This window comes from Convolutriloba macropyga, chromosome 10 (assembly GCF_964194025.1).
Source record: "Convolutriloba macropyga chromosome 10, txConMacr16.3, whole genome shotgun sequence".
Taxonomy (NCBI): domain Eukaryota; kingdom Metazoa; phylum Xenacoelomorpha; order Acoela; family Convolutidae; genus Convolutriloba; species Convolutriloba macropyga.
Window position 1 is genome coordinate 33,566,965 of NC_134477.1, and position 20,810 is coordinate 33,587,774.

The following is a 20,810-nucleotide window of genomic DNA, read 5'->3' on the forward strand; positions in this document are numbered from 1 at the left end:
CTGTCGAAAAATTTTGACGAATTCAAAATAATTCAAGAATGTGAGAAACAGGCAATTGCGATTTGCTTAACTGAAACGTGGCTAAAGCCAACAGATAACAAACAAATTTTTAATCTATCAAATTACAGTATCTTATTTAGTTCGGAAAGAAAAAAAGAGGGGTGGTGGCCTTGGAATTTTTGTTAAATTGCGCGGCTAATGCAAAATTGCTTGCAAAACTGGAAAAAGTCTCAATTCAGGCTATATCAGTTCTGATAAAAAATAGAGGAACTGAAATAGTCATAACCTGTGTTTATATACCGCCAAACTGCACCAATGAAGCTACGTTTTCAGCTTTTGGAAGCTATTTAGATGAAATAGTTCTCAAACCAAATACCTAACATAAACTTTGTGGAGTCCTGAATATTAATTTTTTTCACAAAGGAAAAAATATGACCAGCTAATATCAACACTTAGCGCTATTGGGCTCTCGTTTGAGTCATCACAAGATGCAACAAGAGAAACCAATCACTCGAAAACGTTACTTGATGTTTTTTTTACAAATTTCAAATCCTCTCAAAAAGTACTGAAAACAGCTGTAAGCGATCACTATACCATTAAATTACAATTTTCTGAAAATATCAAATTTTCCGATAGAAAATGTAATAAAATACGAGTATGGTCAAAATTACAGAACACAGATAATCTGAATCAAATCAGAGCAAAAATTGTGTCTTACAGCAACTTTCTGCTCAAAAAAAAAAATTAAATTCCATCAATTGCAATGAATCATTGATTAAGTTCCAAGACTTTTTAAACAAAGAACTGAACAAAATAATTCCGGAAAAAACCCATCTGTTAGAAACAAGAGAAATTGGATCGACAACGAAGTAAAAAATGCTGCTACAAAAAAACATCACTTAAGGCAATTGTATTTAAAAGAAAGATCTTCATCAGCCAAAGCAAAATATGAAAATCAATCCAAAGTAGTTAAGAAACTTGTCAGGAAAAAGATGAGACAATACTATCAAATAAAAAAGCTGGTCAAAACACTCAAAATTTTTTTGATGATGCTGTAAAAGAAATAATGGGTGAATCCAAAAACCTAGAGATCAAGGAAGTAGAGTCAAAACTGGAATCGTTTAATAATTTCTTTGCAGACATAGGGAAAAAACTTACAGAAAATTTTGGTGCTAAACGCAATGAGTCCTACACAAAGAAAATTGTAAACAGTTTATTTCTCCAAAAAAACAACAATAAGGGAGATAAGCAAAATTTTGAGTGATATGAACAACAAATGCAGTGTAGATGCCTTCAATTTGAATAACTATTGCTTACGGTTGCTTGCGCCATCAATTTCACCTTTTCTCTGCGAAGTCTTCAACTCCTGTCTAAATTTTGGCTTGTTTCCTGATTGCCTGAAAATTACAAAAGTAATCCCAATATTCAAGGAAGGGGACGAAAGGGATCCATCAAATTATCGTCCGATATCACTGCTACCGGTGGTAGGTAAAATTTTTGAAAAAATTATCTTCAACAGAATTATTGTTTTCCTTAATAAAGAAAAAGTATTCAATGAAAATCAATTTGGTTTTAGACAAAACCGCAGCACAATTGATGCACTGGTGGAACTCAGCGAAAATGTTCGATTAAATTGGCTAAATAGTAAACAAAATACGATCAGTACTTTCTTGGATCTCAAAAAAGCCTTTGACACCGTGGAACTACTAGCAAAGTGCTCCAGTTATGGTCTAAGAGGACATGTTTTGAAAGATTTGAAGTCCTATTTGAGCAGAAGATTTCAATACACTGAAATAGGCTCCAGGAAGTCATCTATGAGAAGCATAAAAATTGGCGTCCCGCAAGGCTCAATAAGGGGTCCTTTGCTTTTTATTATATACATAAATGATCTGACCCTCGAAACATCTGACATAAAATCCATCCTCTATGCAGATGACACTGTAGTTTATACAAAAACTGAACCCAAAACAAATGAAACTAAAATCAATGTAATTCTTCAGAAAACAGCCTCCTGGTTGAAAAGAAATCGACTGATTTCAAACGTTGAGAAGACAAAATGCGTCGATTTTTCGAAAAGAGTGCAAAAAAATTCTGAAAGGGTGTATATTAACAGTAAAACAATCCAAAATGTTGAAACTTTTAAGTATCTAGGGATTCAGGTAGACCATAAATTAAGTTTTCAAGAACATGCTAAAAATTTAACGAAAAGAATGTTAGGTTTCTGCTCACTTCTCTACCGAATTAGGAAGGTCCTAACAACAAATCAGTTTGTTCAAGTCTATCGATTATATGTGCAACCAGTAATTCAATACGGAGTCTTAGTTTACGCTAACACAAGCAATCAAGTACTCAGACCCCTGAATCAAATGGTGAAAAGAATATCCAGAATCATAACATTCAAAAAGAAGTTTGACTCCATAACAAGTAAGCGGAAAGAACTGCTACTTAATAATGTATCAGAGCTCCACCTGTATGAAATACTCAAAATGGCAATAAAAATAATACGAAAAGAATGTGAAATCACAGTTTTAAAGAACTGTATCTCAATGGAAGAGCTTCTCAAAATAGCAAATGCGCGAAACAGTTCTCGCAAATTGTGTTTATTTAAGAACAAGTTTGAAAATTTCTCACTGCAACAAAAAATTCGTAAAATGGTTAATTGCTTGCTAAACTTTTTTCCCAATTTTGTCAATTTTATTTTTGATCTCTCAAAGCGGCAAGTAAAGGACTTTTGTCACAAGTTTTTGGACTTATATATTATTGACGATGATGAATGCTATCTTGGTTTAAAATGTGAGACCAAACCGATTTCTAAACTCCAAGCTTCCAACAATTTTTTTTAATGTAGCTAGTAAAATTTTCTTATAAACTTTACATATAATCTTTGATGTTTACGATCTCTTTCGCTAGAGACACTTGAAAACAGGCCAAACTTGGCCTAAAAGTGTTCTCCTGGAGTATTAAATGCATAAATGAATTTCGATATTAACTTCTAAATGTAAAAGAGCAAGTTTCTTTTTTTTCTAATGAATACTCTGGAAACAATTTATTATTATTATTATTATTATTATTATTATTATATATATATATATATATATATATATATATATACATATATATATAGAAATGGAACATTTTCGGTCACAATTCTAGAGAACAAATTTCAGCATTTATTTTGAACTCTTAACCCACGGACCAAAAATGAGGAATAGTTTTCTTAAAAGGTTTTTTTGCCTCATCTGTTTGAGAAAAAGCAATGCCTATTGCCATACGGCAATTAACATCAATTAAGATCAATTCATTGGCATAGTGGCTTCTAGAATGGTATACTGGATTTTGAATGTAAATCGGACAGCTTTTCCTGTTGAAATAAACCTTTGTTTCCTTTCCGGAGTCGCGAGGTCAGCTTCTCCAAATAACTATTGGTCGACTTTTCATCGCTACAAATTATTGCAACCAATATTCTATAAGTTAAAAAAACATAGCCAGTAGATTGCTAGAAAAGCGCCACAGTTAACCAGAACAGAGTAGACCATTCACTTTTATTGGGTTCAGCAAATTGACAGACTTCAGCTACATATAAGCTTCTTCAGAGACAGGTCTCTAAACTGAACAGGCTATCAGGCTTAATACCAATAACGTTTAGCATTCTCTCAAAGGAATTTTGATAATCTATTGAACTATCCTGTGTTGGCCTCGAAAATTCATCCAGAGATAAGTCATATATGGTTAAAAAAAACTACGAAATTCAGCTGATAAAATTCAGCTGGCAGATTGCCGGAAAACAGCCGCCATTGATTTCCATACCCAGATAAGGATTGATAGAACAGAAATGAAAACATAGCCGGCAGATTGCCGGAAAATAGCCGCCGTTGACGCGCTGGAAGCACATCGGGATTGAAAAGAAAAAACAAGGACCAATTGACCGACTTTTTTCTGTTTTGTTTTTTAGTCTCAAAGAGTGTTCTAATTTGGCGAGCAGTTTCAGTTAGATTCTAACACTATACTTGATTCATCTTCTAATCTGATAGCTAATAAGCTTAATATCAATGAGCTAGCAAACACTCTAATGAACTTCGATAACCAAACGACCTAATGACCGGGCTTTATCGGTTTATTCCGTCTGTTTTGATTTTGCTCTTCTGACTTTGACAGTAACCATCACATTGCGTAATTCGATGCGTGAAGAAATTAAAATTCATTCAGTTGAAACAGTGAGTGAAGAAAGTCAGAAGTCAAACGTGAAAATCGTGACTCATATAAAACGAAAAATGTGATCAAAAGGTAAAGCGAATTTAAAAAAAGGAGAGCGCCTAAATAATAGCCGTTGAGAGGCTGAGGGCGGCTATCAAAAAAATGATTGCTGTACGAACAAAAATTCCTGATTTCGTTTCTATGACGCCGCTCATTTTAGATTGTTTTGGTGATAAACTGCTGTTCAAAAACACTATAAGTAGAATGAGAGAAGAATAAAATTTTTCTAGGTAAGTCAGAAAAATTTGACGCAAAATGTCGAAAAGCGGCAAAATCAGGTAAAGCAAAAATTTTATTCGGAGAAAAAACAGGAGCGAAATAATAGCCTGCTGAGAAAATGGGGGCGGCTATTGATCACAACTAATGAGTGTAACAATTGACGGCATGCACAAAAAGCAGCTGAACAACTGCATCAGCCCATGATTGAACGAACTCTTTTGAGCTCTACGGCGTGACAAAATGTAAAAACCTAAAAACATAACCGACTAACGTCGAGCGAGCGAAATGCTCTCAACCGATGTACGAGTGGTTGGCTTCTGTAGTAGACAGATGGGGCTCAGACATGCTAGCATTAGGTTCTGCATTGGGGTAGAGTGAGCGGAGTGGGGCTCTCGGGGGAAACAAACTTGTAAGATTAGGAACAGCCCTGCACACCGTGAATGTATGTCTAGTAAAAACAGTCTTAATGAATCGCATACTTAGAGACCAGCAAGGCTTGAGGCTATAAGAGAGCTGCTCAGTCACTGAATGATTCCTGGCCTTTAGTTGATAATCCCGTTTTTGAAGAAGAAAAGATAAAAGGGTCAGAAGAATTGGTCAAGCGAAATTGCGTTGAAAAAGACCGCAGGACTAATATAATTGCTACAAACTTCGTTTAAGAAGACTTAATGATCGTCAGATTACCAAGCAAAAACAAAATCGAAAAGTACCGCAGTATAGCTAAGCTCAGCTATAAGAAAAACAGGAAAAAGAGAAACGACACAAGTCCAAAATATAATGCATATTTACACTATCAAAGTTTTGCAAATAGCGCAAAAAATTCTTTTAAATTCCCAATACTATTGGGTGAACGCAAAGTTAATGTGTAACTGGATAGTAGTTGTTGTTGTGGAAATAGCTGGAGATAAGAAGGCTTTAGGGTACTGGTAGTGGGGGCATAAGGGAAATTTGAGAGGCGGTTAAGTAGGGGTTGGAAGGAGTAATTAGTTAGAAGAACTTCCAAGAGATCAAAATTTTATCTTGAACAACATTTGAGAACCAAACAATTCATGAACACAGATGTTCCAGTTTAGAACAACCTATTGATGTTTGAATTTAAACTCAGACAATTGTAGTTTGGTTCACGCAGTTAGAAACTTTTGTAGACAACCAATTCTCCTCTACAAGTTAAGAAGAGGACTCAATTGCTGCACAAAATTTGTTTCAGAGCAATTAATTAGTTTTCCTGGTGGACAATTTTTCCTAAAAAGTGGCAGCCATTTGAAACGTTTGTTTCAGCGAAAGCAGTTGTGGACGAATGGTACTCGCAACATCAATATTACGATTATGAAAACCCAAGTTTTAGCCACAGGTATGAAAAACTGTACCATCCGTAGAGTTGCAGCAACTGAATTAGAATATTTTATCTTTTCTCAGAGCTTTAAATCTATTTTTCTCAGTAGTTTGAGGTTTAGTACACTTGAAATGCAACTGGCAATCAAAATGACTATAGATGAGTTTTTAAAATTCACGTCTCAATAAGAAAAGATTCGAAAATCAAACATTTAAACATTTCCAACTTATAGCTTTTGACAGCTTGTTTTAAAAGATTTTAAAATAAAATATTACAAAAACTGCTTCATATTTTGAAACTTCAGAACTATTTACTTAATTTACCTATTTTACTCCATCACAGAACCGGTCATTTCACCCAAATAGTATGGAAAGAATCGGAATACGTGGGAGTGGGAATCGCCAAATCAAACCACGGTATGTTTGTGGTAGTGAACTATGACCCACCCGGGAACATATTATACGAGGGACAGTTCGAAGACAACGTTATGGAGCCCCGAGGAAGACACAGCTGAGATAGTAGCGTCAATGAATGAGACAAATTTGTTGAAAGGCAGCTAGAATTTGCGCAAGAACATGCACAAAAACTTTTAAATGTTTTTAAAATTCAGAATTTCATGCTTACATTTTTCAACCATCCAAACCGATTTTTTGCAAGAACGAGGAGTTACCCCAGAAACATTTTTCCATTTAATTCCTGCGTTCTCAGAAACAAAAAGGAGTTGCCTATCAGAAATACAAATAACCAACGGAGGTCGTGACGACAGAGACGAAATTTTTTCAAACCCCGGCACGCAGTTGCCTCGAAATTTTAACGACAGAGGTATGCAAATTTTGGCCTCGTTGGCCAGCTTGAATTGATATTTTCTAAGCCATACTTGAAAACTGATACTGTAATGCCATCTATTGGACATGAAATTAGTAAAAATCTCAATTCGGATATGAGAAAGGCTACAAGTCATCGTTCTCGAGTAATGCAAGGGACTCGAACAAGGGGCGTAACAAAACAAGGAGGCTCGGTTGAACGCAATGTTAATTACCAAAAACATTACCAAAAAGTTGCATAACATTGAACCTAACCTAAAATTGATGGGTTCTTGATTCAGGACGATAAAAAAGCCAATAAAGACTTTTTATAGCACGAGAATGCACGGAAAGTAGAGCGGACAGATTGAAAAAACGACTAAACTTCCTCCTGTTCAAGAAATATGAGATGTTAAACTATAATTAACGGCCTGCTGTATCAGCAGCACAATGAGATGAGTCCTATATAATCAGAAAATAACAAACTAATATCCCAAATATTGCTAATGGATTATTTTTCTTGATAATTTCGTAATTTCTTGAAATCGGCGGAGTAAAAATTCTACGAAATAACCCAGCTTCACTTTTAGCATTGAATGTGGGGCAGAAAAAAAATGCCAACAATATTTCTTCAAAAAATGATATTCTCAAAAACTTATGTGTATTTGAAATTTTTTCTGTCAAAACTAAAACTAAGAGAGAAATACAAAAATCAATTTTTATTATGAGCTAACAAATCAGATAAAATTTAAAAACATACCCGGCAGATTGCCGGAAAATAGCCGCCGTTGATTCCAATAAGCATGATTGGGATTGAACGAATAGAATATATTGAAAAAAAAAAATTGTACAAAAATATTTTTTAAGTCCGATTTATTTTGATGGCATTTCGTAGTTGAACATACTTCTGTTTCTTAGAGAGAGGCTACTATCAACACCAATAAGCATTAGAGGTGGTAACTAAGACTTATAGGAACGACGTTCAAATAGCGGGCATCTAAAATTAGGCTTTATGGGTTTATCTCGTTTCTATTTCTGACTTCAATTTTTTATACCGACTCTGTTCATTTTGAATTGCTTTGCTTAGCAACTGATGTTCAAATTCACTTTTAGCAGAATGAGAGAAGAGAGAAACTAGCCTAGAGAAGTCAAAAAGATTTCACGCGAAATGTCGAAAAAGCGGCAAAATGGTAAAGCGAAAAAAAAGTTTGACGAAGTAAAAAAAAATACGAGCGCAATAATAGCCGGCTGAGAAGATGAGGGCGGCTATTAACAAAATATTAAAATTGATCACATTAATAGTTAAATCTTTGTAAATCTTGCAAATTAGGAGAAAGTTTGAGTAAAATTTAACATAAACGGACTAAAGTTGGACAAATTGCTCTAGAAACGACAAGTGGGTCAATTTAAGTCAGAAACTTAGCTTAGAGGATTATTTATGGGTGCAGAAAATTCTTCACATAACCGACTAACGTCGGGTGAATTGCTCTCAAACGACCGACGAGTGGTTGGCTTCGTCATTAGCTAGTCACGGTTTTGTGAACTATTCAGTTAATGCCCACTGGCTGCTAGCTCTTTATCATGTTTCTGGGGACAAAAAGTCAAATGGGTCAGACAAAAAATTGGTCAAGCAAAAAATAAATTAGTTTATAATAAAAAATATGTTCATACATTTCTACTATAATTCAGCGTTAATGAGGGTAATAGATGATGACGTCACGCCAGTTAACGGCATCAACAAAAGAGATAAGGAAGAGAGAGAAGTTTGAGAGAAAACGCTAACGAGAAAAAAGAAAAGAAACCCCAACAGGGGGGGGGGGGGGGAGGTGTCAACCTCTAAGAACCGACCTTCACACCATAAGTATAAGTACAAGTCTCCAAAACAGTTTGAGTTGTGAAACAGAGCTGAAAGGCTCTAAGAGCACTTAATGCCCGCTGGGCGCTACCTGTTTCCCGTTTTTGAGGACGAAAAAACAAAAGCGTCAGACGAAAAATTGGTCAGGCAAAAAATCGCATAAAAAAGACCGACAGGACTAATATAATTGCTACAAATTTCGTTTGAGAGCAATTATTAACTATTCCATTAACTGTAGAAATTATGCAGCAGCTTATTTGGAACTTTCAACTTGGAACATGATAATAAAATTCCGAAAAAACTAAAAAAAAATAAATTTTATCCCAAAATTGCTAAAACTGGAGTAAAAAAATGATAACCATTGCATTAACTGTAGAAACTATGCAGCAGCTTATTATCAAACATTGGAGGAGGTCCCTGGGCCCCTGAGAAAATAAAAAAAATTCCAAAATATTCAAAACTCTTGATTGCAAATATTTTTTAAAAAATTGCTTGAATTCGTAAAACTAAAATATCGAAAAACATTCCATTATATCTACAAATTATGCAGTAAGTTATAATCAAGACTTAAAGGAAGTTTTTTGGCCCCTGGGGCCTGAAAAACCTGACAAATGACAAAACATGGCAAAAAATGCTAACATTTGTAATGTTCAATTTTTAAAAAATATTGAAAAAAGTTTTATTGAAAAAATGGTAAAATTTGTGATATTAAAAAGTTGAAAACTATACCATGGCCAATGACAATTTTCCAATAGTTTTTTTATCAACCCCTACAGAGGGTTTTCTGGCTCCTGACGCTGGAAAACCTGAATAATGACAAAGGCAAAAAAATTGCAAATTTTGTCAAAAGAATGCTGAAGTTCGTGATGTTAAAAACTTGGAAAATATTCCATAACATCTAGAAAATATGAGCGAACTTATTATAAGATCCTAAAGGAGGTTCCTTGGCTGTTGAGGCTGGAGAAACCTAAAAAATGACGAAATTTTGAAAATAGAATGAAAAAAAATTGCAAGTTTAATTAAAAATAGCTAAAATTTGTGATATTAAAAAAATTGAAAACTATTTCATGGCCCATGAAAATTTTCCAGAAAATTATTATCAAACCCTACAAAAGGTTTTATGGCCCCAAGGCTGGGAAAATCTGAATAATGACAGAAAATGCTAAAATTGCAAATTTCGGCAAAAGAATGCTAATATTTGTGATGATAAAATCTTGAATAATATTCCATAACATCTAGAAACTATGAACTAAATTATTATTGAACCCTAGAGGAGGTTTCCTTGGCTCTTGAGGATGGATGAATCTAAAAAAATGACAAAATTTTGCGTGCGTGTGGTTGGGTGTGCGCGGGTGGATGTAAGTGGGTGGGTGTGCGTGGTTGTGTGCGTGGGTGGGTGTGCGTGGTTGGGTGTTTGTAGGTGATTGTGCGTGGGTGGGTGTGCGTTGGTGGGTGTGGGTGTGCGGGTTTGTTTGTGGGGTTTTTGTGTTTGTGTGCGCGCGCGTGCGTGTTCGTGTGGGGGAGTGTGCGTGGGTGGGTGTGCATGGGTGGGTATGGGTGTGCGTGTGTGTGTTTGTTTGTGTGTGTGTGCGTGTGTGCGCGTGCGTGGGAATGCGTGGGTGCGTGGTTGGGTGTGTGTGGGTCGGTGTGCGTGAGTGGATGGGTGTGCGTGGGTGGATGGGTGTGCGTGGGTGAGTGTGCGTGGCTGTGTGCGTGGTTGGTTGTGCGTGGTTGGGTGAGCGTGGTTGGGTGTGCGTGGATGGGTGTGCGTGGGTGAGTGTGCGTGGGTGTGTTTGTGTGTGTGCGTGCGTGTGCGCGTGCGTGGTTGGGTGTGCATGCGTGGGTGGGTGTGCGTGGTTTGGTGTGCGTGGGTTGGTGTGCGTGAGTGGGTGTGCGTGGGTGGATGGGTGTGCGTGGCTGTGTGCGTGGTTGGGTGAGCGTGGGTGGGTGTGCGTGGGTGGGTGTGCTTGTGTGTGTGCGTGTGTGTGTGTGTGGGTTTAAGTGTGTGTTTGCGTGCGCGTGCGTGTTTGTGTGGGTGGGTGTGCGTGGGTCGGTGTGCGTGGGTGGGTGTGGGTGTGCGTGTGTGTGTGAGTGTGCGCGTGTGTGTCTGCATGTTTGTGTGTGGGTTTGTGTGGGTGTGTGCGTGCGTGGGTGTGTGTGGGTGGGTGTGCGTGGGTCGGTGTGCGTGCGCGTAGGTGTGCGTGGGTAGGTGTGCGTGTGTGGGCGTGCGTGTGAGTGGGTGTGTGTGGGTTTGTGTAAGTGTGTGTGTGCGTGCGTGTGCGCGTGGGTGGGTGTGCGTGCGTGTGTGTGCGTGGGTGGGTGTGCGTGTGTGTATGTGTGGAGCTATAATGGGGTCAAAAATTCTCGAAATGATCTTTTCAACTTGAATAAAACCACCAGTTCTTAATAAATTTACATTTCAGCTAAGCTATTTTAAAGGCCATTGTTCGAAAACAGAAGTCAGTGTTCTACAACAAAAGTCAAATTTTAAGTCATGATTTCAGCTAAAAAAGACCTGTAGAATAGCAATACTCCTCTTCGAGTCTTAAAAACTGTAAAAAGACACACATCCAACTGTGTCACCATCAGGTGCTACATTCATAGTGCTACAGTGAATAATTCGCACAACCTCAAATGACGTTAGACAGTGATAAAAGAGGTTGATGGAAAAACAACTGATTTAAGACTTTTGGGCTGCGCAAATATATACAAACTCCTCCACATTTTTGGGAAAAGAAAGCCCTGTACCATAGGAAGTTGTTGAATTGGTCGAAGTTTTTTACTTACACTCTGACTAAGTTCCCATCGTGTTCTGATGTGGATGATGGCCTTGACAATGGCGTCACAGTCATTGTGGATGAAACACCATGGGGCTGCATTCACTACAGTCAGGGAGAACTGATTGTCCTCTACCACGTATACCTGAAGACCAAAACAATGCGATAACAAACTAATTTATAACAAACTAATTTATAACAAACTAATTTATAACAAACTAATTTATAACAAACTAATTTATAACAAACTAATTTATTTTAAAAAAGCGATAACAAACTAATTTGTACATCAGCTCAAAACTTTTTTTATCAAAAGTCAATCTGAAAATTCAAAGTCCCTGAGCACGAAAAATGTAGCGTCCATTTTTAGTTATATAGTACTGTCTTCAATGAATTTTTGCATAATTTCGTATGACATTTCGAGGATGCAAACAGTTATGATCTTAAATATGAAATCTAATATTGGTCAACCCTAGACCGTAATCTCAAATTTGAATATGCCACACAAGAATATGTAAGATCAACAGAAGTTTTTTCCTGTTTTAAACAAAGAGGACTTGCCTATAAGAGTATGTAATAGTAATTTCGCATTAAAAAATAACTGTAGCTCGGAAATTATGGGCCACATATCAAATCTTTAAAAAGATTGCAGAACCAAAGCATGTTGCAATTTAAAGATAAGGAAGCAGTTGTGAGCAATAATGAAAAGTAAAAAATGACAAACCTCTTCAATTTCTGAGGCGTAACAAATGTCGTTGAGAACAGCTCTGTGCTCGAGTATCTTCACTTTCTCAGCCGAGGTCACTTGGATTGCATTGGATCCCACCTTTATCACTGCCTTCATGTCCTTGTGCGACAACTTCAGGGCATTCGGGAATACCTGAATTATAATAGAATATTAAGTTGTTCGGGTTTTATCACATTATTGTCACAGCGATAGCTTAGAAAATTGGATTGTTATTTAGTTCATTTTTAATTTAACTCCTTGACAAAGACACACACAGGCGGCATGAAAAATATAGACAGCAAATTGCCGGAAAATAGCCACCGTTGACGCCCTTGACGCACGTCGGGATTGAAATAGAAAGAGATGGAAATTGGCAGAATTGTTTTCTAAGTGTCAAAAGGTTTCTAATTTGGTGTGCAGTTTCAGTTAGATTCTAAATCTATACTTTAGCTTTTAAACTGACGCTTTTTAAAATTCAGCTTTTAAACTGAAAGCTATTAAGCTTAGTACTAATGTCAGCTAGCAATCGTTCTAACGAACTTTGATAACCTTATGCAATATGACTTAATGACAGGGCTTTATCGGTTTATCCCGTTTTTATTATTTTGCTCTTTTGTTTGACATTGACCGTACCCACTGCATTGCGTAATTCAAAGACAACAAAAAACAAAAAGTGAGCAAAAACACAGAAAATTCCGAGTAATTTTCTGAAATAACTTGTCGCAACGTCATAAAAAGCATAAGTTATGAATTGAAACAATTAGTTCAATTATTTAAACTTCAATATCAACCGATGATTGATCTTACGATTACTTAAGTTTAGTGATACGACTTCAAAAGAAACAACAATTACATGCAAAACGCAAAAATTCGCAAATAGTTTTTGAAAAAATAAAAAAAGCCTCATGAGCAAAAGACAAGAATGGTCATTAATAAGATTAATTAAGAACACAACGACACTTGGAAACTCAGCTGGATTCAAAAACTTACCAATTTCTTTTTGAAAAAACTGAGCATAAGTAGTTGAATACTTTATACAAAAATTCAAGCAATTAAAAAGCCTTCTTTCATGCCTCGTTAGAGAACTTACGAGACCAGTCCTTAATGGGACTAAGAAACAGTACAACAGAAAATTGCAAAAAAGGCGAAAAAATCAGATAATTAATAAAAAATGGTGGCTAGGTCAAATAACCAATTAAATGGCCTTTGATAAGTTAAAAAGAGACAACTATGCCTTTTAAACACATATATGAATGTTTGAATCCTTTAATTGAAATTCAAGTGCTCAAACAGAAAAGTCAAATTCCCTCACGTAAAAAAACCTTTCTTTCAAAACCTGAAAATTTGTTCTAATAACAAATTCTCACTTCACTTCTATAAAAATTTCAAAAACTTTTCACGCCTGGTAGTAGAATGGGGATTTAATTAGGGGTGGGGAAGCGGCGGTTAAGTGGCGGGGGAGGTTACGCTGCCGGGGGTTAAAAGATGGGCCATGAATTTGTCTTTTAATTTATTTCGGTGTAACGACAAAAAGATAATAAGAGACTAGTGAGCCCTAAGGCTCTATGAAAACTTAACGCCGAGCGAAAAACCGCAGAATAAAAATCACATGACTTAGGTGAAGAGCAGTTGAAAAATTAGCTGCCTAATTAGTCAAGTGTCTTAAAAAATTATAGCTCAATTTTTAGCTTAGGGGTTTGGAGACGGTCCGAGGTGAGTGGATTGAAGGAAAAAGAGTTGGGGGAGCGGGTGAGCTTGAGGGCGGGGAGGTGGTGGAGAGGTATTGGTGAGCTTGCATGCGGGCGATTGTGAGGGGTTACGGGAGGAACGAGGTGGAGTGATGGGGGTTAAGTGGGTGGGGGCATTAAAGGGAAGTTCATAAAATTATGGCTCCTAACCTGCTTCGGTGTATCGCAAACTTAGATACTTACGAGACCACTGAGACTTAAGGCTCTAGGAGACGTTAATGGCGAGCAAAAAATTACATAAAAAGACCACAAACGAAAAATTATCACAAGACCACAAAACTAATAATTGCTTAAAACGACGACATACACAATTGCTACAAACTGTTTCAGAGCGATTAAAAAATCAGCCGCCTAATTTAACTAAAGAAACCGATAACTCAATTTTGAGCTCAGGAGTTTGGTGTCTGGACGGGGTACATCCATGGAAAGAAAGGGAAGCTGGGGGATAAGGGCAGAGGAGAAGGTGGTGGAGGGGTTGTGTTGAGCTCGGATGGAGGCGAGTGTGAGGGGTTACGGGTGGAACGAGGTGAAGTGAAGGGTATGGTGAGTTGAGGTGAATAAATAAGTGAGGGAATGGGGCTCAGTGTAAGTGGCTGATGGAGTGTTCAGTGGGTGGGGTGTTAAAGGGAGGCTCATGAATTTACGGCTCTTACGCGGCTTCGGTGTATCTTGCACTTAGATACCTGAGAGACTAGTAAGCTCTAAGGCTCTAAAAGAACTCAATAACGAGCGATTAAAATATGAGAGCAATTTAAAAATCAGCCGCCTAATTTAACTATAGAATTTTTAAAAAAAATGATAATTCAATTTCTATCCAAAGTAATTGATGTCGGGCCAGAGGTAGGTCCATAGAAGCAAAGGCAGGTTGGGGTATGAGCATGATGGCAGCAGATTAGGTGGTGGAGGGATGGTGAGCGCTGATGGGACGAGTGTGAGGGGTACGGTTGGAACGAGGTGGAGTGGAGGGTGTGGTGAGTTGGGGTGAATAAGTGGGTGAGTGAAGAGGGCTTAGTGTAGGTGACTGATGAGGTGTTAAGTGGGTGGGGTGTTAAAGGGAGGCTAACGGATTTACAGCTCTTAGGCGGATTCAGTGTATCACACAATTAGATACCTGAGAGACTAGTAAGCCCTAAGGCTTTAAGAGACCTCAAAGCCGAGCGATTAAAAAATGAGAGCAATAAAAAATCAGCCTAATTTAACTATAGAAACTGATAACTCATTTTTTTTAGCTTAGGGGTTTGTTGTCGTAGGTCAGTGGAAGGAAACGGAGATTGGGGGGAACTGGTAGGTGGGAGTAGCTGGGTTTAAAGGCAGGTGACTGGACGAGAGAGGGTACACAGGGAGTTTAAAATTGTACGTGGTGTGGGGGAGCGGGTACAGTGTGCGGAAAGAGTGGGGTCAAACTCTAAAAACCGCCCTTCACACCATGAATTTGTGTCTCTTCAACAATTTCGGCGAATCGCCTACATAAAAATCAGTACTTTTACGGCTCTAAGAGAACTGCTCAGCGACTTAACGCCCTCCGATTTACCTGTTATCCCGCTTTGAGGACGAAAAGTCAAATGACCAGACGTAAAAAAATATCAGATAAATCAGTAGAACGAAAAATGGCAGAAAGAAGACCAGCAGGGCTAATATAACCGCTGCAAACGTTTGAGAGCAATTGAACATTTGATGCCCTTGGTTGAACACCATTTCTGCTAACGCTACTCCAATTTGCCAGTTTCGATTCTAAAAGAAATTGCGGCATGGAAATGTTCGCACAAGTACCTTTCTATCCTCTTCCAGGGCCACTGTTCCCCCTGGCAGTTGCTGCTGTTCTGGTGACACAAAGTCATTGAGCTGAGACAGCGAATCCAAGAACACCAGCTTACGGTTAGCCTGAAACACAAATAGTCTTGACTTATATGTACATCAAAAAATATTCTTCGGATTTAAACAAAGTTAAGTAATTTGAAATTGAACAGAAAACTCATTTACAGACTGCAAGCAGATTCTTTAAGAGATCACAGCTAAAAAGTTGACATATTACAAAACCTGACAGAATAAGAACTGAAAATTTAGTATCTGAAAAACGCTGTCAATTGGTTGGAATTTCTTGGTATCAAACTGGAACAAGTATGCTCTAATAGAAAGCAGTCAAAATTCAGTGCATTTTAGTTTTAGCACGCTCATAGAATTGAAAAGGAAGTACCCACCTTAAGTCCAACAAGCAGACGCTCATGATATTTGACGTATTCTCTCAGCCATGAATTGAAGTTGATCACATATGCATAAGCCAAGTTATGGAACATAATATCGGGCAGAACAATCATCGCCTTCTGGAGGAACTCAGTTTTGAATCTGTTCTCCGGTCCAGTGTGGGTGAAGTCTATTATCACCTCATACGGTTTAGCCATATAAGGTTTCAGGGTTAAAATTACATGAAACAACAACATATCGCTATTAATAGCATCAGTTTTAAATCGACGTGAAATATAATAGAATACAGGGTTGCCAGCTTTTGAATATCCGCTCTGATAGAAAATATTCATAGATTGAAGAATTTTGAACTCGTCGTTCGTGTGAGCTTGGTGTTTCAACATGAATTCTTCAAATTTTGGCGACGTCAGATAGTCCATTGTGGAAAGATGCGACTCATAGGAAAGTTTGCAGTTTTCAGGCGGCCCGAGGTACGCTAGAAGCGTGACCAGTTTTTGGAAGGGGCGACGTCCAATCACTTTTAAATCTCGATTAGTAGCCAAGTACGCACCGATTGCTTCCTGATACGAACTCAACAATCTGTGCAGAGAAATCAGTGATACTTCAGTGACGTATGACTTGTGATTGTTTATGTATTGCACAATTTGTGTTTCATTCGCCAAATTGGAGAAGAATCGTCGACCATTTTCAAACTGACTCGCGACAAATTCGTTGAAGTAACGCATGTGCAGTTCTTTTGAGAACAATACCTGAAATAAAATCAGATAAATTAATTTGACTGCACATTGCTTTGCACTACTAGAAAAAAGTGAAAAGCTATGCTTTATACGACATTTATTCTCAAATTTGTTCCGTCAGAACTTGAAATATATTAGCCCATTTCAGGAAATATGAGCAATTCATTCGAGACTTGGTAGAAGGAATATAAGTAGAAACTCGTATAGAAATGAGTTATTGCTGCCGCAAAAAAACTTTGAACAAAAATTCAAGCGATAAATTTACATTTCTTGTTCAATTTCCTCCGACAGAAGCCCCTTTATTATGGACCTTTATTACACATACGAGTTTCCACTATTTCCAGTTAAACTTAAGTTCTGAAGTGCAAAAGACATTATGTTGACTGAGAATGTAAGTCAAGTATGATCAAAATGTATTCAATCAATTGAGTTAAAAATTCGTTTGAGACCAATTAAAAAATGTACACATTTGACCTAAGAACGGAAACAAGAAGGATAATAAAGTACGTCACTCACACAATTAAGTAGCGGAGCTATATAATTCAACCATAATGATCACACATTGAGTTTTCGACGCGTGATTGAACGGTCCTATCAAAACGAGGGAGATCACAAAATAAACAGTAACCATATAACGTCGGGCAAATTGCTCTACAGCGAGTGTCCAGCGCTTAGCTTTGTCAGTATCCTGCTGGGGCTTAGAAAATAGCTTAAACTTAACTGGGAAAGGGGAAAAAAAGAGTAGAAAAAAGGGGTACAGTAGGGAGTTTTATAGTGGGGTGCTTGAGGGGGGGGGGTTGAGAGGAATGGGGGGAGGGAGGTTGAGTGGAATTTGGGGGGGGGGGGGGGGTCGGCCGAACGTGCTAAAGGGGTGTGCTCTTAAAAACTAGCAACGGTCAAAGAAAGCTGCTAAGTGACTTGAAGCCCTCTGGGCTCTACACAGAACGCGTCATTACACAGTAAATCATTATGTAAAAATTATGGCATGTGTGTTTGGGGGGAGCCAATATACACCCACTCAGCTGGGGGGGGGGGGGGCACAAACGGAAAGAATCCCAATTTTCTTTGGCTCAACAAAAAAAGATTAGACCTCGAAATTACTAGGATTGGATTTGAAAAAAAAACTTCAGCAAAAACCCATTAAAATCGGGAAAAAATAGAAGTCAAATGCCCACGTCAACAAAAAAAACCACTTTCGAGAAAGCAAATTTTGTTCATAGATAAGTGTTATTACTTTACTTAAAACATATTCGGAAAAAAATTACGCGACAGGACCACTCGCCTTTTGTTCCGGCTGCTTACTTTGGCGGGCCCAAAATCACCACACTAATGTTACCTCAAAAATGGGAGAGCTGGACATAAAAAAAAGGCAGAGTCTCAATACAATTCAATTTTTTTTGAAATTTGGAGAAACCCCAATGAGACCATAAATAGCCTCACGATTGATTCACGGCTAACAGGTTAGGCTACCATAAAGTTCATAGCCCCTTATAAATTTGGAGGGTTTGAACAATTATGTACAAGGTGAAAATTGAGCAAAGAAAGTAATAAATATAGGAAGAAACCATTCACTAAGTTTTATTACATTAGAATTGTGGAACTTTTGTGCTGAGAAATCGGGATATAGCATGCCCTTGATGATTAAAAAAGGCATAGTCTAGAATGCAAAATAAACCGACTAAAGAAAAGGCGGTCAAATTTTATTTAGAGTCGGTTGCATTGCCCACTCAGATAAACCCGATTTGCTATCGCATTTAAAATCGCCTCAGTATTGGCAACATACTTAATTTCGGAATGAGAGCAATTCAGATCACGTAAAAATCAAGAAGTCAAGAGTGAAAGTCATTAGAGAGGAAAAGAATGCCCTAGAACAAAAGCGCAAAAACGGCCAAGCGAAAATTTTGCATTAGAGGAAGACATTTTTTTAAATTCTCGACCAGGCGTTTTTCTCGTTAGGGAGAAAATTCATGCGATACCCCCACCGAGTTCTCAACACCGAATTTCCAAAATTTTTAATTAACAAATTTAACAGAATTGCGTGCTTCCTTCAGGCGCCGGGCGAGGGAACAAAATGGTTTAACAGCTTTCCGGAAATACCAGTTTTTTTTAATGAATATATGCATTCTTCGTTTTTTTACAATCTTTTGAACAATTTAGCAATTATAACTAGCCAAGACACGCAATATAGCTGCACTCAGTTTGAAATGTCCTGTTTTATCACTTTTCATTGCAAACTTATCCATGAAGTGATCAGTTAGGATGAATAAGCATAAAAACCACATCATTCAATTTTAGTCAAAACTTGATACAAAAATGGAAAGATATTTATTCCTTACCTGGTTGGCGATGTTCTGCATAATCTTGCTCATGAGCATGAGGCCTCTTTGTATTCTGCTGTTGGGCTGCTGGTACAACAGTCCATTCTCGTATGGGGACACGAGAGCAGGGTTGATGAATCGGAGAAAGAGGGCGGAGCCAACTGAGGAAATTGCCGAGTCTGGCCATCGGTTGGAAACCACTTTGTGCAAATAGATGCACACTACTTTAAGCTGAATCGGAATCCTAAACGAGGAGCGAAAACTTCTTTGGGTTTACAAATCGTTTCCTTACTCATGCAAATTATCAAAGATTCTTCAGGCAACGAATTTTGTTTCAACAGCAGGACACAACTTTTAAGGGGAATGACCTAATCTCAACCTCTTGTAATTACTAGAACTAATATCATTTACTGACTTCTCCGATGACATCATGATTGTGTTGAAGAATCTCTCTGTGAGAGCTATCAAGTTCGCCTGATTGTCCTCCAATTTCTCATTTCTCTCTAGTTTAGTCGAATCCACTTCATACGAGCATTGGATATTCTCCTCTCTAAAAAAACTCTTTTCCAAAACGATACAAGAGCTGAAAAAAGTGTCTTTACTGAAAAAAACCGAAGAAGTGCTTATAATAGATGCCTAAGTTGGAGAATTTAAGGCGAGTTGACATTACGATTGGAAGTTTCATATTACGATTGGAAGTTATGAGGTACTTGTTCGGATCCAGCACTGGTCAGTTTTCAAAATTCGTTGATAATGCCCTGCCTGTAAAACGACTACTCCTGAACCACGAGGATATAGTTTTGTATCTTGACCAATAAAAACGATTTCTAGTATACAAATTACAAACTGAAGCCAGCAATAATTTCAAAGAAAGATGAAACAAGATGTGAGTTAGACCTGAATAGATCCTGAAGAAGTGGCGAGATGACCTCTTGCAGGTAGCAGGTCCCAAAGAACTTGAAGCAGTAGGTCATTACTTTACATGCCAGAGAGTTTCCACGCAAGAAACAGTGCATATTGTCTGCTGCATCAACCTAAAATGACCATATCAGTTTTCTCATATTTGTCGTTATTAGTTTAAAGATTGTTTTTCGTTTTTTTTCGGGAATAGAACTAATAATCCCAAAAACGACCAAAATCCAAAAAAAATTACGAAATATTGAGCAAAACTTTCTGTTGCTTCTCGATAAGCATATCGAAAGATTAGAGCAAACAGAGTAATTAGATCTGTGTACCATATCCAAACAAATATAATATGAGAAATTACCGCAATGTATTGAGCCTTCCTTTTTGTTCCAAACCCCGCCTTAGTGGCGGGGTGGGGGGCACACGCCCAACTGGATTTTTGATTTTTGTTCTTTTCATCGAAGAGAGTAGTGAGTGGTATCATTAGAAAGCCCCTAAAGCGCAGAATGTCAAATTGAAATAATATTTTTTAAATTTCGTTTCTTGGTGGAGTTACCGAGGTTAAAAATTTTGACATAAGACTGATTTGAGTTTTCGTTTTTGTTCACATTTTCCGTAATTTTACTCGAATTTTTCATCATTTGTGCTAAAATAGGTTAAGTTTACTAAAAAATAGTGTCACTGAGTTTATGTTTAAAGATAGAGGAGGCCTGCCGAAATTTTTGATCTGACATTGTAATAAAATTTATGAAAATTCAGCCTTCAGGAAAAACGGAATTGAATGTTTCTTTAGGAAAATTTGACCAAGTTTTCCGAAAAAAAAAGAGATCAGAACGGACAATACAAACTTCGTAAACTCAGATCAGGGCTACATTCATTTCTGTTTCCTAAGAGGGATCTAGAACTAAAGTTTTGCCGGTATTTTGCTAAA

At 37.6% G+C, this 20,810-nt stretch overlaps 1 protein-coding gene across 1 annotated transcript in view; it reads right to left on the minus strand.

The window, feature by feature from the left end:
- The window catches only part of LOC142347999 (neurofibromin-like), a 634,373-nt gene that overhangs the window by 35,702 nt on the left and 577,861 nt on the right, over positions 1 to 20,810 (minus strand). Inside the window, exons 32-38 of the mRNA XM_075399163.1 lie at positions 19,871 to 20,007; positions 19,389 to 19,523; positions 18,992 to 19,217; positions 15,915 to 16,667; positions 15,487 to 15,597; positions 11,966 to 12,121; positions 11,163 to 11,386 (exon numbers count right to left, since the gene is read on the minus strand). Of these exons, the coding sequence (XP_075255278.1) occupies positions 11,163 to 11,386; positions 11,966 to 12,121; positions 15,487 to 15,597; positions 15,915 to 16,667; positions 18,992 to 19,217; positions 19,389 to 19,523; positions 19,871 to 20,007 (1,742 nt within the window). The remainder of the gene's footprint in view (positions 1 to 11,162; positions 11,387 to 11,965; positions 12,122 to 15,486; positions 15,598 to 15,914; positions 16,668 to 18,991; positions 19,218 to 19,388; positions 19,524 to 19,870; positions 20,008 to 20,810) is intronic.